The sequence below is a fragment of the Zootoca vivipara genome, chromosome Z (assembly GCF_963506605.1).
Source record: "Zootoca vivipara chromosome Z, rZooViv1.1, whole genome shotgun sequence".
Lineage (NCBI taxonomy): Eukaryota > Metazoa > Chordata > Lepidosauria > Squamata > Lacertidae > Zootoca > Zootoca vivipara.
In genome coordinates this window covers 9525664-9546032 of record NC_083294.1, presented here as the reverse complement: position 1 = coordinate 9546032, position 20369 = coordinate 9525664, and the positions used below count along the sequence as shown (strand labels likewise).

Genomic DNA, 20369 nt, shown 5'->3' with positions numbered 1-20369 from the left:
ACCAGTGGACATATTAGGCACCAACCCCACCCAACTCAGTCTGCCTTTAAGCAGCCTTCACCTGGTTTCCTTCTTACTTACAACCAGTCAAAGGGATGGACCAGGCTTTCAGCTTCCTGTTCCTTAGTACCAGTACAGCTCTTGCAGAACTCGGCACGGAGGAGGGATGGGACAATTAATTGCATCTGTCTGTGGTTGACTCTGTCTTCAACTAGTGCTGGGCTCCCTGGCTTCCACCCTACAAGTTTCAATGGGCACCGGTTACCACTAGTTAAGATTTCTTATCTTTTCTTCCCTGTGGATCTGCAGTAGCCTCTTGGGAACTTGTTGCTGTATGCAGGACCTTTATTCACAGCTGCAAATAATGCAGTGTTCATTCTCCAAAACACTGTTGCATCCCTACTCCATTTTCGGATCATAAATCCAAGTTTCTCCTTTTCTTGCCCTCAAACGTCCAACAAATATATCAATAACTTCAGGACAATTAGCAAGGTTGACACAATCCCATTCCCTGCCACCTCTAGCCCCTGGCAGCCTGGTGATGTCACCACACCATCCTCTTTCACTCTTTTAAGCAATGTCATGTTAAGAAAGAACATCCAGCGCATAATATTATACCACTGGCCACTGAGGACCCTGGTGTGGCTGTGTTGTGTAGAATTCAGCTTTGCACGACCCAACTGGAGCCTGCAAGCCTCCAGAATGAAGATGGATAATAAATACAATCAAATTGTAGGCTATTGAATTCAGACGCTAGCTCCCAGCACAGTTCGGTCAACAAGATGTGCATTTTAAAGCTGTGCACTTTCAGAGGGTGTCTGATGTCCTGCAATTTAAGGGACACTATATTTCAAAGACGCTGTCTTTTGTTCTAGAAGAGGGGAGGCCAAATGGATGTCTCTGGGCCAAATCTAGCCCTCTGAAACCTCTTTTCTGGCTCTGGCGAAATATTCCTGCTTTGTGAGTGAGAAAACGTTCATTCCCTGTAGGAAAAAGCAACAGTGGGTCTCATTCCACACACACTACAAAAATATTGCTCCTATGTGTGGATTTCAGAGGGGCAAAAGACCACCTGAAAGATTTTAAGGGAAGGGCCCTAGCTCAACGACAGGGCATCTACTTTAAATGCAAAATGACCCTGGTTCAATTGCTAGCATTTCCAGGAAGGGTTGGGAGGAATTCCTGCCTGAAACCTCAAAGAGCCTGCTGCCAGTCAATGTAGACTATACTGAACTAGATGCTCCAGTGGCCTGATTCAGTACAGTATAAGACCCCTTTCTAGGCTCACCGCCAACTTTCTAAACTGTATGCAAACATCTTATTGTTTCAGAAAGCAAGGTCATTCTGCTATTCGCACCCCATCCCCAAAGATGATGCCTTTGTGCCACTGAGAAATGTATGCTTCATAGATGTGGCTTCTTTATGGCTAGATAATGTCTGTTTGGTCAAACGGGAAACTGCCCTACCACCTGCAGAGTAAGTCAGCAAGGAAGAGGATGGGGACAAAACTAGTAGTTGCCTCCATCTGTCTGGCTCCACCTACTGTTGGGCTCCACTTGCCTTCCACTCTACTAGTCCTAATGGGCACCAGCCACCACTGGTTTAGCAATCTGAGAAGCTACTGGAGTGTTCCAACTACTAGGCCAGGATCCAAAAAATACAATGTCCCCCTCCACCCCAGCCCCCACTAAGCCACCTTGACCACAGTGGGATGCACTGTCACAGAGACACAGTAAAGGAAGTGCTTCCTTTTATCAGTACTAAACTGATTGCCAACAAATCATCTCCATCAGTTCAGCCTAAATTAGAGTACCATGTAAAGAGCAAAAAATGTTTATTCACCCCATCTTCATAATCTGAAAGGTATCCATTATGCTGCCTTAGCATGTTGCCTCCTTTTCCACACCTAAAAGTGGGTACCTTGTTTTATGTTTGCTCTGTCCTTGCCTGCAGGGAACTCAGACTAACAGAGAGATGGCCCTCACACTTGTTCCTCTTAATACAACAGTCCTGAGGTGAGTAAAGGTCGAGAGATAGCAACTGGCTGAATGATCTCTAGAGAGCTTTGTGCCCCAACAATGTAGCTCAGCATTTCCAAACCTGGTGCATTTTAGGTACAATTATACCTTGGTTCTCAAACAGAATCCGTTACGGAAGTCTGTTTGACTTCTGGGAACATTCGAAAACCAAGGCATGGCTTCCGATTGGCTGCAGGAGCTTCCTGCACTCATTCGGAAGCTGCGGAAGCCCCGTTGGATGTCTGGCTTCCAAAAACCTTTCACAAACGGGAACACTCACTTCCGAGTTTGCTGCATTCGGGAACCAAAATGTTTGAGTCACAAGGCGTCCAAGAACCAAGGTATGACTGCATTGGTAGACTCCCAGCTCTCATCAGCCTGTCAGGTTGGTAAATGGCCTCCTTCCTTCTTTCCATTGCTATTTCATCTTTTACCCCATTTTCCTGTCCACATGAATTTGAGTTGAGGGTGGCATGTGCCTTGTGGACCTTCAGCTTCCCACCACTGCTTAAAACTCCCTTGGTAGAGAAGATGCTTCAAACCCTTGATCATTTCAGTTGCCTTTCACAGCACCCTTCCCAGATCTACCTAATCATCGAAATCAAACTATGGGCAAAAGGGGGCTCTCCGTGCATCGAAAAACAGGTGATCGCCCTGCATTGTTTGATTTCAACAATTAGGTGAATAACTCAAAATTCCACTTCTCTGCAAGCAAAACAGCACCTGAAACCCCACAGAATTAATCTGGCTCTCCTCTTGATGAATGCAGATGCCATTAGGCAAAGAAAACCATTCAGAAAATTTAATCAAACTGCTCCAGTGCTAAAATGTAAAAGCAGAAAGAGAATTATTTCTGAATTTCCTTAAAGATAATGAATTTTGATGTAGCCTACCCTTTTTGCTGCAAGATACATTAGATACCAACAAAATAAAAAGTTATTTCATCTGGAGCAATTACATCTGCATCTCTCTCTCTCTCTCTACACACACACACACACACTTCTCCCCTTCACAGCAGCCAAATTGGGAAGCTGAGCAAATCATTATGGAGTTGAATATGCAGAATGCATTTCAGCATCAATCTGATGAAAAGACTCTTAAAAAGTTCTGCCCATTCTTTATCACAATATGCTCATTCAGGGCGGGGGAGAGAAATACATATACATTTTCTTTCTGTCGCAAGACTACAACCACCCCCTCTTCGTGAATTTAGCAAGATGGTTGGGGAGGGCAAAATCTGGCATTTCAAAGTGTCAGGGTGGAGGTTTATAACTGGAGGTTTACAGCTCTTTTCCTCACAAACAGTTCTGTGTTGATCTCACAAGTAGGCAATTGCACAGGACCAAGTTCTGTGTCCTCAAGCCGTATAGAAGGGGGAGGGCGCATTGAGAAATAAATAAGACTTGTGTGAACTCTCAACAGGACCCAAAAACAGAGGAAGCTCACATCACTGACACTTTTGAGCTTCTTTTTTAGGAGGACACAGGAGGGGAGGGAGACAAGCAGGAATGGATTATGTGCCCCTTGCCTGCACCTTCAAACCCATGGTTTTGTCCCTCCTTATCTTTCTGTGTTTAATTCCTGATCCATCCATGAGACTTTCACTCATCTTGCTTTACTGTATTACCGATCAACAGTTTCCTGTTCTCTGGGGAAACTCAGCCCCTTTTCCCTTGCTGTGCTTTATGCCTTGCTGGAATAGCCTCCCCAAATGCCTTTGTGCAATCACCTCCCTTAATCCCCCCCTCCAAACCGTTATTTACCAGGAAGCCTTTGGTTCATCACCCTAGTCCTTATTGTAACAAATCCAGTTGGAAGAATCACTTAGTCTTTCACCTGCTTAATCATGTCTCAATTTTCCCACTTAAGAATGTATGAAGAGCCCTGCTGGATTGTTCCAAAGGGGCCCCACCTAGTCCAGCATCCTGTTCTCGCAGTGGCAAAATAGATGTTCCACAGGAAGCCCGCAAGTAGGCCCTGAGTGCAACCGAACTCTTCCCATTTGTGATACCCAGCAGGTGATATTAAGAGGCATACTAACGCCAGCAATGGAGATACAGCAGAGCCACTGTGGCTAGTTGCCTTATCCTCCATGAAATTGTTCAATCCTCTTCTTTAAAGTCATACACGTCGGTGCCCATAACAACTTCTGGGAGTGCATTCTATAGATTAACTGTGTGCCACGTGAAGAAGCATATTCTTTTGTCCTAAATTTTCCAACTTTCAACTTCATTGGATGACCTCAAGTTCTAGTGTTTAAAGAGAGAGAGAAACTTCTCCCTCCCCACTTTATCCACACCATTCATCCTGCTATTCACCTTGATCTTGTCTTCCTGTTACTTGTCTTTTCTCAAAACCATAAAGCCCCAAATGTTGTAACCTTGCTTGATAGGGGGAGTTTCTACACTCCCTCGATCATTTTGGTTGCCCTTTTCTGAACCTTCTTCAGTTCTACAATATCCTTTTGCAGGTGAGGAAGCCAGAACCACAAATATGTATAATAGTGTTATGCACCACTTTTGTTGCTTCCTTGTTCCACTAGACACCCTCCCAGCAGTTCTTTGTAAAGAATTGTGTACATAGGTGGTGCTATATATGTAATAAAATGAGAATGAATGGTCAAGAATTTCTAAATAAATATTTATTTCTCTTAGACCCTGCTCTTACATAGGACTCCTGCTGATCTTCTGGAAATCTCTTGCTCACACATGGACATATCTATTAGCCAATGGATGGACTCTTGACCATGGTCAGTGACAGATAGTACCCAGGAGACCAAGGGAAGGGATGCTTCAGATAAGTGCAGAGAGGGATACAACTGTTAAGCCTTAGAAATGGATGCTAGCAAGCACCTTACACACCAAGAGCCCTAACAGAGGGCAGTCTTGCACTTTACAATTTGCCATAGGCAATCAGGAACCCCTGGGAGGGGTATGGTAGAAGGAGCGGATTTCTCGGTTCCTCCTCTGACAGCCTGCTTGGTCTCTGTGATAGTTGAAGTCTTTTCGTTTTACTACTAGGGTAAGGGAACCTTTTTAGCACTAAGGGCCAGGTTATCTCCCAGCACCTCTGCATGTTGACTTTGACAGGTGGATTGGGCCACCCACCTGTCAATCATCTGACATCACAGTGATGTAAGGAGATTGATCTCTCAAAGTTGTCCTGCAGAGATGGGGTGGGAGGAGATAGCAAACAGGGAGCAGCACTGAAGTCTCTGCGTTTCAGATGATGAGCAGAGACTTTAATACTACTCTCTGCAGGAGTCTGCTTCACCAGCACATCCCCCAGCTCAGTTTGGCTCTCTGCAGGGATATGAGGAGGATTTAACTGTACACCCACCTGTCTATCAGCTGGTGTCACTCCAGCAGGCAGCTGCTGTCAGCTGAAGAATCCCGCTGCTTTAGCTCAGTGCTAGTTTTCTATGGGGAACTGATGGGTGAAGTCACCCCAGAATTGAACCCTGCTGTCGCCCACTGGAGTGACATCAGCAGATTGACAAGTGGGCATACTGCCTGCATTTCCAGATATCGGGCTTGTCCTGTTCTGTGGCCATCTCAAAGAGAAACAAAGATTTCTAGTGTTGCAATAGGCTAGGATTTCTATATTTTCTTTTTCTTTTGCAGGCTAGTCACTATGGTGGGGCTTAGTGCCTTACAGTACTTGTGACACTTTGCAAGCTTCAAGGATCAACTGATTATCATTGTGGGTCAAAACGAGGCCAACAGACATCTCTGCAATGCCATGTGATTGGCAAGAGGACAATCTCCTGGCCTCCAGCTCGCCTGTCAAACAAGGCCTGCTGGGGGAGAAGGATTTGGCTCATTGGTAGTATCCAGCTCCCTATCCCTGAGTTAGGGACAGAGTTGAGGGTACAAGATATAGAGAGGCTCAGCCTTCTCCAACTTTTTATATATCGGCTGGAAAATGAACAGATGCTCTCGGACTGCATTCAAGCCTAAGAAAGAGGAAGGGACACCCTCTTGGCAGATTAATTTTTCTTGCCTACATCCAAAGACACCAAGGAGACCTCCTTCCCTGCCAGCAGAATCATTCTGCAAGCATGACATCACTGAGGAAGGAGGATTAGTGATTTAATAAGATCACAGCATGTGGTGCTGGTTACTCCTTTCTTCGTTATTCACTGGGGCTTCTTCATCCAGAACCAGGTTCTCAGATTCACAAGGGGGGGGGGGAGATGAACAGAAGATGTGTGCCAGGTCCAATCTTGCAAGGCAGTGGCTGAAGAGAAACCTAGGCATTGTCTTGCTGGGCAAAGGAAACCTGGGTGTGCTTGCAGAAAGCAGCCTCACGAGAAGGCAAGCAGAGGGGAGATTGAGGCCAGTGCTTCAGGCTGGAGGTTTTGAGTGCTCTGGTTATCTCTCGCTTGGACTACTGCAATGCGCTCTACGTGGGGCTACCTTTGAAGGTGACCCGGAAACTACAACTAATCCAGAATGTGGCAGCTAGACTGGTGACTGGGAGCGGCCACCGAGACCACATAACACCGGTCTCGAAAGATCTACATTGGCTCCCAGTACGTTTCCGAGCACAGTTCAAAGTGTTGGTGCTGACCTTTAAAGCCCTAAACGGCCTCGGTCCAGTATACCTGATGGAGCGTCTCCACCCCCATCGTTCTGCCCGGACACTGAGGTCCAGTACCGAGGGCCTTCTGACGGTTCCCTCATTGCGGGAAGCCAAGTTGCAGGGAACCAGGCAGAGGGCCTTCTCGGTGGTGGCGCCTGCCCTGTGGAACACCCTCCCATCAGATGTCAAAGAGAAAAACAGCTACCAGATTTTTAGAAGACATCTGAAGGCAGCCCTGTTTAGGGAGGCTTTTAATGTTTAATTGTTTTATTTCATTTTTCTGTTGGAAGCCGCCCAGAGTGGCTGGGGAAACCCAGCCAGATGGGCGGGGTATAAATAATAAATTATTATTATTATTATTATTATTATTATTATTATTATTATTATTATTATTATATAGGAATCTGTCTCATACCAAGTCAGACCATTTGTCCATCTAGCTCAGTATTGTATACACTGACTGGCAGCAGCTCTCCAGGGTTTCAGACAAAGAGTATTTGTCTGAACACTATCCTAGGATTGAACCTGGGACCTTCTGTACGAAAAGCAGGTGCTCTGCCACTGAGCTCCTGGGACACAAGAAGAGCCTTGCTGGATCTGACAAAGGTCCACTTAGTCAAGGACTCTGACTCCAATGGCAGCCAGTCTGGTGGTACTGGGAAGTTTAAAAGCAGGGCATGAAGACAACAGCTTTCCCCCACCCACCCCACTAGCAACTGGCATTCAGGGAGATAGACTGCTCCTGAACCTGAAGGGTCCATTTCACCAGCCCTCCATTCGTCAAACAGCCCTTTCAAGTGATCTAGGTCAACAGTTGTCACAGCAACACATTCCCTAGTGCCTCACCCACTGTGGGACACCATCCTTAGTCCTTCCTGGGCAGACCCTAGTGAAATGAAGTGTCTAGAAACTAGGCTTTTGCACCAAAGGTGAAAGCTTACATCAGTTGATCTGCCCCCTTCTGCCTCTTATCCCACCCATCACTGGCATGTGCAACCCCACCTCCCGACAAATTTTAAAAAAGGTTGCCAAGAAAGGAATGTGTCCCTCAGACTGAAGCACCCTTGATATATGCTACTGATTTGTATCAGTGTTCCCCAAGGAGAAGGAATGACTTTGTTAAACCAGCATGCCTGCAGGGTTGATGTGGCTTGACAAAGAGAAGTAGAAAAGCTGATATATAATTAAAACTGGGTCTCATGCGGCATGTTGAGGTTAAAGGCCTACAAGAGCTGAGGACAGCTGAGCTACAACTCAAAGACATGTGAGGAAAAGGGAAAGCCAGGCAGCCAATGTGGGGTGGTGATCACCATGTTACATTTGGACCGAAGAGACCTGGGCTCAAATCCCTAATCAAACCATGAAGCTCACTGAGTGACCTTTGGTGAATTACTCTGCCACAGACTACTTTACCTTGCAAGGTTGATGCGAACACTTCCTTTGGATGTGTCAGCCCATCCAAAGGAAGGGAAACTAATTTTTCAAGTATCTACAAGGACCACAGAATGGGAAGTGGGGAGAAAAGAGAGCTGAGTGTTCACCCTTCTCCACTGACGGCAGAGCAAGTAGCAGGTTCAAGTTTCATGAAAGTAGGTTGAATCTGAAACGCAGCAGCAATCCAGCACTCTTCCAAGAAAGACTGTGTGTGTGTGTGTGTGTGTGTGTGTGCGCACACACACACACACAGAGAAACAGAGAAAGAGAGAGAGAATGGATAAACATGCACCAATCTTTCAGGCTTACACTGACCCTGACTGCTAAGCTGCATGGCTCTATTCTTCCTCCCTGGTCTGAGTACCAGCTGATGGGAACTGCAAGTGGGGAGACTTGAGGTTGTGTTTTAATGGCTGGATCATTAGTGTTTTTTTCTTTCTTGCTTTTCTATTTGTAAGCTGCTTTTTGCGCAGCCCCTTTCCAGAAAGGGAAGGCAGGAGGGGGCACTTTTCAAAATAAAAATTATGACAATGGTTTCTCTTGTGTTTTCTCAGTGCAGATGGGCCCCAATATAATTCCCACTGGTGTGGATGAGCTAGTAAACTACAACTCCCTTCATCCCTGTTCATTAGCCATGCTGGGTAAGGCTGATGGGAGGCTAGAGTACAGGGACATCTGTGCGGCCACAGATTTGTCATCTCTGACCTACACTAACTGGAAGTAGCTCTACAGGGTTTCAGGCAGGGGTCATTCATAGTCCCACCTGGAGATGCCCAGGATTGAACCTGGGAGCTTCTGCAACACAAAGAAGATGCTCTGCTACTAAGTTACTGCCCTCCCTGCAGATATATAATGGGCATTCAAGAAACTTCTTATACTGAGTCCATGGGTCCATACAGCTCAGTACTGTTTATACTGATGGGCAGAGGCTCTCCAAGGTTTCAAACAGGGATCTCTCGCAGCCTTACCTGGAGATGCTGGAGATCAATCATGGGACCTTCTGCATGCAAAACAGATGCTCTACCACTCAGCCAGGGCCCTCCTTATAAACTGTAAACCTTAATCACACCAAAAAAGCAAAAGCAAAAACAAAACCAACAATCCCCCCCCCTCAATTTATATATGTTTCTTTTGAAACAGGTAACCAAACAGTAGCCTCCTTGGTGAGAACATATTTTGGTGAAATCTTATTGAAATTGCTAGCCCTACGGTTGCCAAATTTAAAATACACACACGGATGCAGTCTCCTTGGCACAGCACTGCCCAACAATAATCTATCAGGCACCAATACCTGGACACACACATATCTGACCATTAGCAATTGTGTGGCAGTAAGAGGAAGGGTGCCTCTGCCTTAAGTCTTCCTTCCTTCCTTCTTTCCTTCCTTCCTTCCTTCCTTCCTTCCCTCCCTCCTTCCTTCCCTCCTCCCTCTGTGGCCAACTTGTACAATTCCATTCTAAAATAATCAGAGTCCAAAAACGGCACCCTGATTCAGGTGATTGCTGAACGGTGTGTGCCAGAGCATTTTCTCCAACCTCCATTCAAAAATCAAAGTGGTGGGGGAGGAAGGAAGGAAATGGATGGCATATGGGTTTGTTTGTTTGTTTGTTTTTTAAAAAAAGACAGACAGACAAGATGTTTGGGAAAGAGAATCCTTTTCCGTACTTCCTGTTGCCACATCTTAAAATTCTGGTCATGTTTCCAAAACCTCCTGTACAAAAAAATAAATAAATAAAAATTGAGAAGGCTTCCCAAATCAATTTTCAGTTTATGGTAGTTCATGCCAGCCTCAGCCTCTCTTACATGGGAACAAACCAGGGTCTATTTACTGCCCTTGGGCTGCAAAGACAAGCTTTCCCACCAGACTACAAAAACCCCGGGAGAGAGAGAGAGGGATTTGTACATATTGCATTCGATTTGAAAGATAAACGGCAACGAAGAGCAATTAAAATCCAACTCAACAAGAGACACCAAGCTTTTCACACCCAGCTTGCCTGCTGTAACTCAAAAATCGGGGGTGGGGGGTGGGAGAGAGGATAAGCCAAGAATCGATAAGCTGTAACTAGGAGGTAGCAAGGTGCTTTATACAAAAAGCCATTCGGGCGGACGAAACAGACTGTGCTTATAATTCTTTTTCAAAATAAAATAAGGAGGGAATTTTTTTATTAAAAAACTTACCAGCTCTACCGATCCATAATGCTTTCGGCTGAATTCTCCACGTCTACAGCCCAGGTCCTCGGAGACAGAGCTGGAATAAAAGTGCTTCATCAGTAGACATAGCTAACTGGCCCCTCTAAGTTATCGGGGAGGAGGGGGAAGATGAGGGGGGAAAGAGAGATTTTGCTTTGCTTCTCAGTTCAGCTGATGGAGGGCTGCTGCTGCTGCTGCTACTGCTGCATTTAGCTTCATCACTGCAGGAGACCCTCCTTGAAACATAGACAACTTCACGCAGCCATTGCAGAGCCTGGCTTTCTGAATAAAGGGTGGCGGGGGAGGGGGGGAGGTGGAGAGAAAGGGTGGATGGAGTGGAGGGAGTCACAGAAGCGAAACGCCCCCTAACTGGAAGGCAAAAAGAAGATGAAGAAAAAGCTAAGATTCAATTAAATATTTAGTCATGACATGATGATCAATAGAGAAGGGCCAAGGCAGACAGTAGCTTGTAATTGCGTTTGTGAGAAAGTCTCTCTCTCTCTCTCTCTCCCCATCTGACCAAAAAGGGAAAAGAAAATCCTGCAGGAGGCTTAAATGCTGGGTGGGGGGTGGAGAGCAAGCAGCCTGCCTACCTCCCTTTGCAAAATGAGTTCTCTGCTCAAAAACCACAGTGCAATTTTAACTTTCTTTTTAGCATGCTTGCCTACATCTTTCAGGAGAAAAAATGGGAGGAAAAGGTTTTTTTACACACAGAAATATATAAAAATGTCCTTCCTTTGCAAGAACTTTTCTCTTTGTGGCCAAGCCCTGATAGAGGAACCCCACCAACCTCTACTTAAGATTAAGATACATGGTGGATGTTTTTGTTATAATTTTTTATTCATGCTACTCTCTGGTCACTGCCAGTGTAGATACAGAATGATGATTACTTGTCCTCAGAGGAGACTGGTTGTCACCACTCTGCATGAGTTTCCCTTCAATCACAAAGAACAAGGGTTCATGCAAAAACACAGTGGATGGGCTCTCTCTTTCATACTCCAAATGTATAGTGTTTAGGATGCATACCTGAGCTTTCAGACATTTTGGAACACTGACCCAGAGTCTGTCCCCGCCACTTCCAACTTTACCTTGCCCTTTGGTTTTAGCTATCACAATTCTTTTTCAATGTTCTCCAGTCAGCTAAGACTTCTCGACTTAGAAGCACTCAGGATCACCCCCACCTCCACCCCCTCGTCTGCCCCACTTGGCTAAACATTAAACCTGGCCTCAATTCCAAACCTAGTGGCCGTTGGCTGGCTTTCGGCAGGCCACTCCAGAGCCAGCTGGAAGAGCTGAAACAGATCCAGCACTGCTGGAGAAATCCTGGGAAGCCCTGCCTCCAGCACCAAGATGAATACCTCCAAGGATATTGCTACTAGCATTGTAGCTCAAGGGTAGAGAACCTGCCCTGTGTGCAAGAAGGTCCCAGGATCAACCTTGGCATCTCCAGGTGGGGCTGGGAATGTCCCCTGTTTGAAACCCTGGAGAGCCACAGCCAGTCAGTGTAGACAATACAGTGGAACCTCGGTTTATGAACACCTCGGTTTATGAATTTTCGGTTTACGAACGCTGCGGACCCAACTGGAACGGATTAATTCACTTTCCATTACTTTCAATGGGAAAGTTCGCTTCAGTTTATGAACGCTTCAGTTTATGAACAGACTTCCGGAACCAATTGTGTTCATAAACCGAGGTACCACTGTACATCACTGTACAGTCATACCTCGGTTTAAGTACGCTTCGGTTTGAGTATTTTCAGTTTAAGTACCCCGCGGACCTGTCTGAAACGGATTAATCCACTTTCCATTGTATAGACCCATTTTAATATTCCAACAAGCCTTTGAGGTAGGTTAAGCCGAGATTAATAATAATAATAATAATTTATTATTTATATCCCACCCATCTGACTGGGCTTCCCCAGCCACTCTGGGCGGCTTCCAACAAAATATTAAAATACAGAAATCCATCAAACATTAAAAGCTCCCCTAAACAGGGCTGCCTTCAGATGTCTTCTAAAAGTCTGGTACTTGTTGTTCTCTTTGACATCTGGTGGGGGGGGGGTTTCCACAGGGCAGGTGCCACCACCGAGAAGGCCCTCTGCCTGGTTCCCTGTAACTTGGCTTCTCACAGTGAGGGAACAGCCAGAAGGCCCTCAGCACTGAACCTCAGTGTCCAGGTAGAACGATGGGGGCATACTGGACCGAGGCTGTTTAGGGCTTTAAAGGTCACTTCATCAAATCTGGCCCTCTTTGGGGGAGAAAGTTTGGACAACCCTGGAAACTTTAAACAAACCATAATTCACATGAACTGAGTTTCGAGGACACAGGAAACTGTGATTGATGAAAACCAGAAGTTAAAGCCAAAACAGAGAAAAGGGAAACATGAGCACAAGACAAGCTGTGCTCATCACACTAAATGAGATCTCAGAATATAGCTGCTGCTGTTGCAGCCAGCCCCATGATAGCAAGCATTTGACCATCTCCTCAAGAGCTGCCTCCATGAATTAGTGTAAAGCCATCCACATTGGTGGCCATTACTGCCTCTTGTGGAAGTGAGTAAACTATACACTGCATGAATAAGTGCTCTCTTTTGTCTGTCCTGAACCCTCCAACATTCAACTTCATTGGGTGGCCATAAATTCTTGCGTTATGAGAGAGGGAGAAAAACTTTCCTCTATCTACTTTCCCCTTGCCACGCAAAATTTTATAAACTTCAGTCATGTCACTGCTTGCTTGCTTTTTCTCTGTGTATTTCCAAACACTGCAGCATTTCCTCATGGTGGAGTTGCTCCAGCCGCTTGATCATTTTGGATTGATGAAAACAACCCTACCTGTGCATCAAAAAGTTGCACAAAGTGTCCTGATGCAATCACGCACACAGTAATGTCAAGATTCAATTTTTTTGTATGTTTTACCCATGCACACCAGGTGCACTGATAATGCAGCAGGAGGAAAGGAGGCCGAGGAGCTGAAAGATCTGTAAAAAATATGGAAATTAAAAAATAGCAAGTGGGGCCTGCCATGAGATGTTAAGAGCATGGAGTGCTGCTATTCAGGATTGCGGCCACTCCAGTCCGTTCTGCACCCCCAGTAGTCAGCCAGCATCATGCGTCTATTGAGCATGCTAAGTCTTCTTTGGGCTGTTTTGGGGGAATGTAGGTAGAGGGGTTCCCTCTCTGAGGGTTATTTGCCTACTGCTTTTTTAAATTTTTGCAAACTTTAGAGTTCTCCTGAGCCAGAGTTCGCTCTTTTTTGTGCATGTTAGGTGCTTGTTTGGGCTAAATAAGCAGCAGCACTCACATCCTGAACATCAGAAATAGTGGGAATACTGAAATAGCAAAGCATTCATTGCCATTTCACTTCAACTGGAAACAAGGGTGAGGTCACTGAGAAATCCAATTCCAAGGGAGAAATTCAGATGAGAAATTCTCCTTTTTAAAGACACGCTGCATTGGAGCAAAACACTGCATGGAGCTCTTTCGTCCCACAACCTAAAAAGACTTTACAGAGGAGCAGAGCTTATGCAAGGAACACCAGTTTCATCTAGTAACTATCAGGAGCCAATAACTACATCACTTGGGAACCCATGTGGAAGAATTGGAACAGGATGTAGCAATAACTGTGCACCATTAAAAATGTGTTTGAAAAACTATCCAAAGTTCCTGGATATGCAAACAGTTTGTATGAAACTGAAAAAAGAAGGGAGAATCAGGATTTATTTACCAATATTTGTTTTTTTAAAAAAAGTAAATCCTGTAAAAGTAAAGAAAAAGCCCCTCCATTATTCTTTTAAAAACTCATTCTTCCTGTAATCTAATTCTGTGGCTGGATATGCTGGTTGCCACAGAAACTAGCATTGAAATAATTCTGGTTGGGTGGACTTCTATTATTGACAAGGTTGTGGACGGAATTTTAAGCAAAACAGTCAGTGATACCGGGGGAGCGGGGCGCTTTTCTGCAGTTGCCCACATCAAAAAGAAAGTTGTGTTGTCAATCACACAGAGGATACTGAAATTTGCAGGTGTAGCAGCTGTTTCAAAGAGTTAAAGGGAGAGATCCCAAACCAAGAACATCTTTGGGCAGCTATTCAGTGACATTCATTTTCTTAACATTTTGCATCTGCTTGTGGGGGGGTGGCATTGTTATTTTGATATATACTTATGTGTTTTTACACTGTAAACTTCCTCAGTTGAAGGGCATTAATTAATTAATCGATTGATTAATTGTATACCACCCTATACCCGCAGGTCTGAGGGTGATTCATATAAATTTAATAAATAAATAAATAATCTTTTGAGATTAGCTTCTCATACCCATGACAGATGAGCCAGCACCAAGGAGAAGTGGTTTTCAAAAACTGCATTCTCCAGTCACCTAGGATTTCTCTGGGGGGCCTAGCAGGAGCTTCAGCCATTAGCAGCAGACAACCACAGTGACCGCTTCCTTGCTCTCTCTACCTATCATTCTCCTTCAGCATTGGGCAGGGCTTTTTTTTCCAGCCAGAACTCAGTTCTGGCCCCTCTCAAGTGGGCGCCATTGCCGTTCTAAAAGAATAAGGGAGTTCTGACACCTCTTTTTCTAGAAAAAGCAGCACTGGCATTGAGTATATGTTCTAGGTCTCACATAGGTAAACTGAGTCTGCAAGGGCACTCCTCCTCCAGCTTGCCTGGTGCTTCCTCTTAGAATGCAGCCTAAATTGAAACCGAAAAAGGCAAACAAGGAGCAGCAGAACCTCAGACTGGTGCCTAAGATTTAAAAATGTGCAAGTAAGACTGGCAACAAAATTGTTGCCATGTACTGTATCCTTATTCCATAACTGCAGGAGACCTGTTCTACTTTGTCCATTATAGCCCAGGAGTGTCCCCGAGGGTTTTTGACAAATGCCATAATGTTACGTTTTCTGGTAACTGAGCACTCAATGATCTTCTCTAGATCAGAAGGGTTCCCTTCTGACAGATTAATGACCAACTATGTATATGTAATTTTGTTTTTATTTTAGTTTGTTTTGAGATTTTAAACTTTGTAATTGGTGATTTTATCCTGATACTGATCACTGACCATAATAAAACGACTCACTCCTTAACAAACACTGCAAAGTTCCTCGAGGTCACCAAGTATGCTCAGTGTTTGCTGTGCTGTTGTGTTTTTTTGTGTTTGGGCTTTGAGAGAGGAGGTTGTGGTTGTAGCCCATGTTAGTCCTACTCAGAGTAGACACATTGAAATTGATGGAGATGGCTAATTTTGGTTCTTTTAATTTCCCCTCGTTTTGTTTATTATTTATTTATTTTCAAAATATGTACAATAAAGATAATAAAGATTCTTAAAATACCCAGTTGAGTAAGACGGATAATGAGAACGGTCATAGCATTACAACACGTGTAGCCCTTTTGCTATTATATTGCATTTTTCTCTGCTTTGTAGTCATTTTCTTCCTTAAAATGGTTTAGCAGTGCCGGTTTGTGGGGTTCTAACAATATCTTTGCCTGTTATTTTGCTCGTTTCACTAAAAACAGTATCCCAGGATCCTGCCGCCTTGGCACATGACCACCATATATGGCAGTTCTTTAAGTTTAATGGTTCTGCTCTGAGTAGAACTTGGCTGGATGCAACTCCTTTAGATTTTTGTACTTCTGCATTTGTTGGGATTTACTCAAGCAAGCTGAGCCCTCTCATTTCTCAGTTTTGGCTCTAGTCCTGTCGGCACAGGAGCACTGGGTTTGCTATTAGAAGGAGTGATTATGATTACATACCCAGTTGGTTTCAGCAGTTCTCTTTGTCAAGGCATTGATCTCTCATCCTGATGACAAAATAGAAAATTCATACTATCCATCGTGATCTAACTAATAGACCTGGATGCACATTCTCTCCCTGCCTCCCTGCCCTGCCCCATGATCTACTCATATTCAGGACCCTCATAAAAATCCTATTTGAGATTATTCTATCCTGCAGGAATCGGTGAAAAGCCAGCTGGATCAAATGCACTCTTTAGCTCTTTTTTGGGGGGGGAGGGAGGCACTGGGTTAAAAAGAGATGGGTTGGTGCAAATGGGAGATTTTGGAAGATGTACAAAGAAAGATCCTTTCTTCATCCAACACTTTTTTCAACAAAAACACAACGGCCAAGCTGCCTGCACAGAGAATGGGTAGGGTGGGGTGCTCTTTTCTTGCCTAGCATCAAAAGAGCAAGCAAACTATGAGATGTATTTACCGGCTTCAGCAACAAAATATGCAATTAAAAAGGAAGAAATACAACTGCACCTGGTAAATGTATTTTGCTAAGTCTTCCGAGAAGGAGCTAGCTCTGGCTGGATCCTATACTGATAGCTGCAGAGGTGGATTTATTTAGTCTGACTCCCTCACAATACTAGAACTCAGGGACATCCAACGAAGCTAAGCTTTGCAAGATTCAAGAGAGACTAAAGAAAGTCCTCCTTCACACACACAACACACAGCTAAAATATGGTATGCATTCCCACAAGAGGCAGTGATGGCCACCAACCTGGATGGCTTTGAAAGAGAATCAAATAAATTCATGGAGCTGGCAGCTACCAAAGGCCGTGTTTTCCTACACTGTCAAAGGCAGTATGCCTCGAAATAGCAGTTGCTGGGGAACACAACAGCTGCACTCAATGTCCTGCTTGTGGACTTCTCATGGGCAAGAGATTGGCCATTGTGAGAACAGAGCGCTGGTTTAAATGAGCCTCTAGCCTGGTCCAGAAGGGCTCTTCTTATATAGTGCCAACTTAGAGGAGCACAGGCTCAATCTGGCCCACAGTTGCCAGTGTCACTACCCATCACTCGCATCTCTCTCTCTCGCTCTCTCTTCCTTGCTTTTTCCTTCACTTGTCTCTTGCTGACAAGCAGAAGGAACAAACAGGAACGCCTCCCTTTTACTTTCAGCTGACATATAAAGCTACTTGATACACCAAGTCAGATCATCTGTCCATCTATCTGTGTGATGTCAGCCAACAGCAACTCTCCAAAGTCTTAGGGGCAAAGAGAAGTCTTTCTTGGCCCTGTTACATTACATGTGCCAAGCTGGTGCTCTGCCCAATGAGCCATGGTCCTCTTCTCCTCCAAGACATCCGCCATTGTGCTCTCTTTTAAAGAAGTGTCATTGACCTAGACTGTCAAGCTTCTGCCTCCAACTCTACAAGAAGTTAGTTAGCACATTGCACACAACACAGGTACCAGCCATGTACAATTGTTGATTGGCCCAGCTCAACTATGGTGTACACATTAGTACACAGAAGACAAGACAGAAGGAGTTTCAAATTCAAACCCGGTTTCAATCTAACTTGCTTGGTCCAATTAATTTCAGCGTCTCTGGAAATAAAAACAACTGGTACATTTATTTGAATAAGGCAGTTCAAAGGAACAAAATTGGATCAAGATTGTTTATTGTGATGTCAAGATAGCTGGGTAAATCCAAATGCCAGACGTTTTTAAATAACTTTTTTGAGAAGGGGAGGAGAGATTCAGAGACCTTTATGGATTTTCCCCTTGTGGATTTACTAGTGGATTTCAAAAACCACTTGCTGATTTGCACCAAAAGAAAAATAAGACCCCCCCTCCCTCAGACTCAGGGGCTTTATCAAATCAATACAAGCCCAAAATACATCTTATAATCACAGTTGTTAAAAAAGCACCTGAATTAGACTTGGGCACACAGGCAGGACTCCATACTGACAATATGATAAAGCAAGCCCCTTGTCCCAGTGAGGCTGAAAAGCATTGCTCAGACCTAAAAACAACAGCAGATTCTGGAAAAAAAACACCCTGAAACTTTGGGAAGATGGGTCTTGAAACAAAAACCAGCTGCCGTTGGGGGAAAAACTAAAATTACGCCTAAACAGCAGTTGGTGAGCCAAAACCATGGCAGTGCACAGACAACAGAATAGAATGTAACCAAGAGGCAGGGTGGTGAAGTGGTTAGAGCATCACACTACAACAGGGGAGAGCTGAGTTCAAATTCTTCATGCAGCCACAGAAATTGCCAGGGTAGTCTTAGGTCAGTCAAAATCCCTCAACCTAACTTAAGTCTTGGAGCTGCTGCAAGGATAAAATGGGCAAGTGGAGAAAAGGTGGATGTTGCTCTGTGAGAACGGCAGGGCAGAAGGGAGGAATACCAATGTTAAGTGGAGCAAGAGGAAATGACAGGCAGAGCCAACTCATTCCAATATTTTCTGGCTGTAAGTAAGAAAGCAAGCAGATGAGGGCTTCTGGAAGCCACCCTGGGAGGCTTTTCAGTTGAAGAGCTAAGCAAACCTGCTTTAAACAAAACATGCATATACTGTATCTGAATTGTGCTTTACTTACTGTAAATAGAGCATTTTAATTCTGCTCTTCAGTTGAAAGGGCTTCCAGAGCAGCTTACTAAATATCATTAGTCCCTGACCTCAGGCTTATGGTCCAAAAGACACAATACAAAAGAAAAAAAAGGGATGAGGAGGGAGGAGAGAAAAAGCACCAGTTCTTAAAGCTGGGAAGGAAGCAGTTCAGATAACCTAATGGAAAGGCAGTTGCTAGACGGCAGGTTGGACAGCACTTCAGTGGCTCCCCCTTAATGCTCTCCACAAACTCCAAGGTGGTGGGCTCTGTTGCTGAAAGTTGATTCCACAAGCCTCACAAACTCGCATGAGATTTAACAGCTGCTGAATCATCCCCATTTAATGTTTCCTGGAAGTATAGAAGTCCTATACAGTACACACTTCTTAAAGGAACCTCAGGCCCAAGATGGAAATAATTACCCATCAAATCCACTGGCAATTAGCTTAGCCACCATACCCACAGGAAGATGAGGGAAGGAAACCTTCCCGCCATTGAGGTTTTCATTTTTTCGCATTGGCTCAGCTCCTGTACTTTTAACAGGAGCCTGAAGCTCCCCCACCCCTTACATTGTGAGGGAGCCATCCCCTCCCCATAGAGTGAAATAGAAGAGGTGACCGCAGCTCCTCCAAATACCCATCACGTCTGCTTGGGTGGTGGGTCTACAATCCTTTCCTTTTGCTCACCCCTGAGAACTCAAGGTGGTAGGGCTACAGGCATTGTTGCCACCTCTCCCTCTACCAATGCTTTGGGGCCTTGGAAGGCTGACCTGTGGCCTTCCAAACACTGACAGCAACCTATCTAGCATGGCCAATGGTCAGGGTGGTGAATGTTGCAGTTCAGCAATTACATCTGGAGGCCCACATCTTAGTCACCTCCACTTTAGAAACCTGAGCTCCATGAAGTGCAGCTCTGCCCATCATTTCAGTGCATACCCACTGCTGGAGGAAAGCTGCACCTCTTGAATTTCAGTCTGCCATGCAGCTTTTGAAAGTTGCAAAAGACCTGACAGAGGAAAAGGAAAAGAGAACTCCAGCACAGTAGCTGACAGGGTTGACACAGAAAGTGATATTGGCAGTGCTTTTTTTCTGGGGGGATGGGGGGGGAGGACACATGCCCCTAAACGTTTTGTGAATCTAAGTTTGGCCTCATTGAGGGGCAGTATTTCAATGAGAAGGAAAATGAGAGTACCCCTAAACAATTTTTTAAAGAAAAAAAAAGCACTGGATATTGGTACCGTCATTTTTCCATTGCCCCAAGGAACTGTTATTGTTATTTATGATTAATGGGCAAAGAGACTCTACTGTATTAATTTTTATTGTATTTTTTAAATTTTACATACCAAAACTCTGTGACAGAGCAAGTACTGAGCAAACAGACATTTGCCTGGTTAAAACCAAAGCCTGTTTAAAGAAAACTGGAAATGCTTTGTACATTATTTGGAAAATTATTGTAAATTGGGTAGTATTCAGTAAATTCAGCAGTAGCAATCACTAAGAGATTAAACTGAGAAAATGAAAAGATAGTGATAAATTAGACTATGTACTGTAGTGGGAAGGAAAATAAGGAAGTGAACCATGGAAAGGGGGGGGGAGTCAAAATTAAATCTGTATTTGGATTATTATCTACTTTTTAAATTGTAAAATGAAACTGAGAAATATTATTATTGGGTTATTTTTAAAAGTAACTTACTATGCTCCTAGATCAAATTATTCCGAGGCAGCTATAATCAGAAAAGAGCAAAAGAGATGAAACTGTTTAAAAAGGTGTGAAGGTGCTTGTGTGCGTGCAATAAAAGACCAGACTACAAAATCCAT

General features: G+C 44.4%; 1 protein-coding gene across 4 annotated transcripts in view; it reads right to left on the bottom strand.

The window, feature by feature from the left end:
• Positions 1 to 20369, bottom strand: part of GARNL3 (GTPase activating Rap/RanGAP domain like 3) — a 104696-nt gene that overhangs the window by 65907 nt on the left and 18420 nt on the right. For 3 of the 4 annotated variants that reach the window (XM_035113396.2, XM_035113399.2, XM_035113397.2), the window contains exon 2: positions 10215 to 10284. The exons of the other annotated variant lie outside the window; for it this stretch is intronic. In XM_035113396.2, coding sequence (XP_034969287.1) covers positions 10215 to 10284 — 70 coding nt within the window. The remainder of the gene's footprint in view (positions 1 to 10214; positions 10285 to 20369) is intronic. 4 annotated transcript variants of the gene reach the window in all.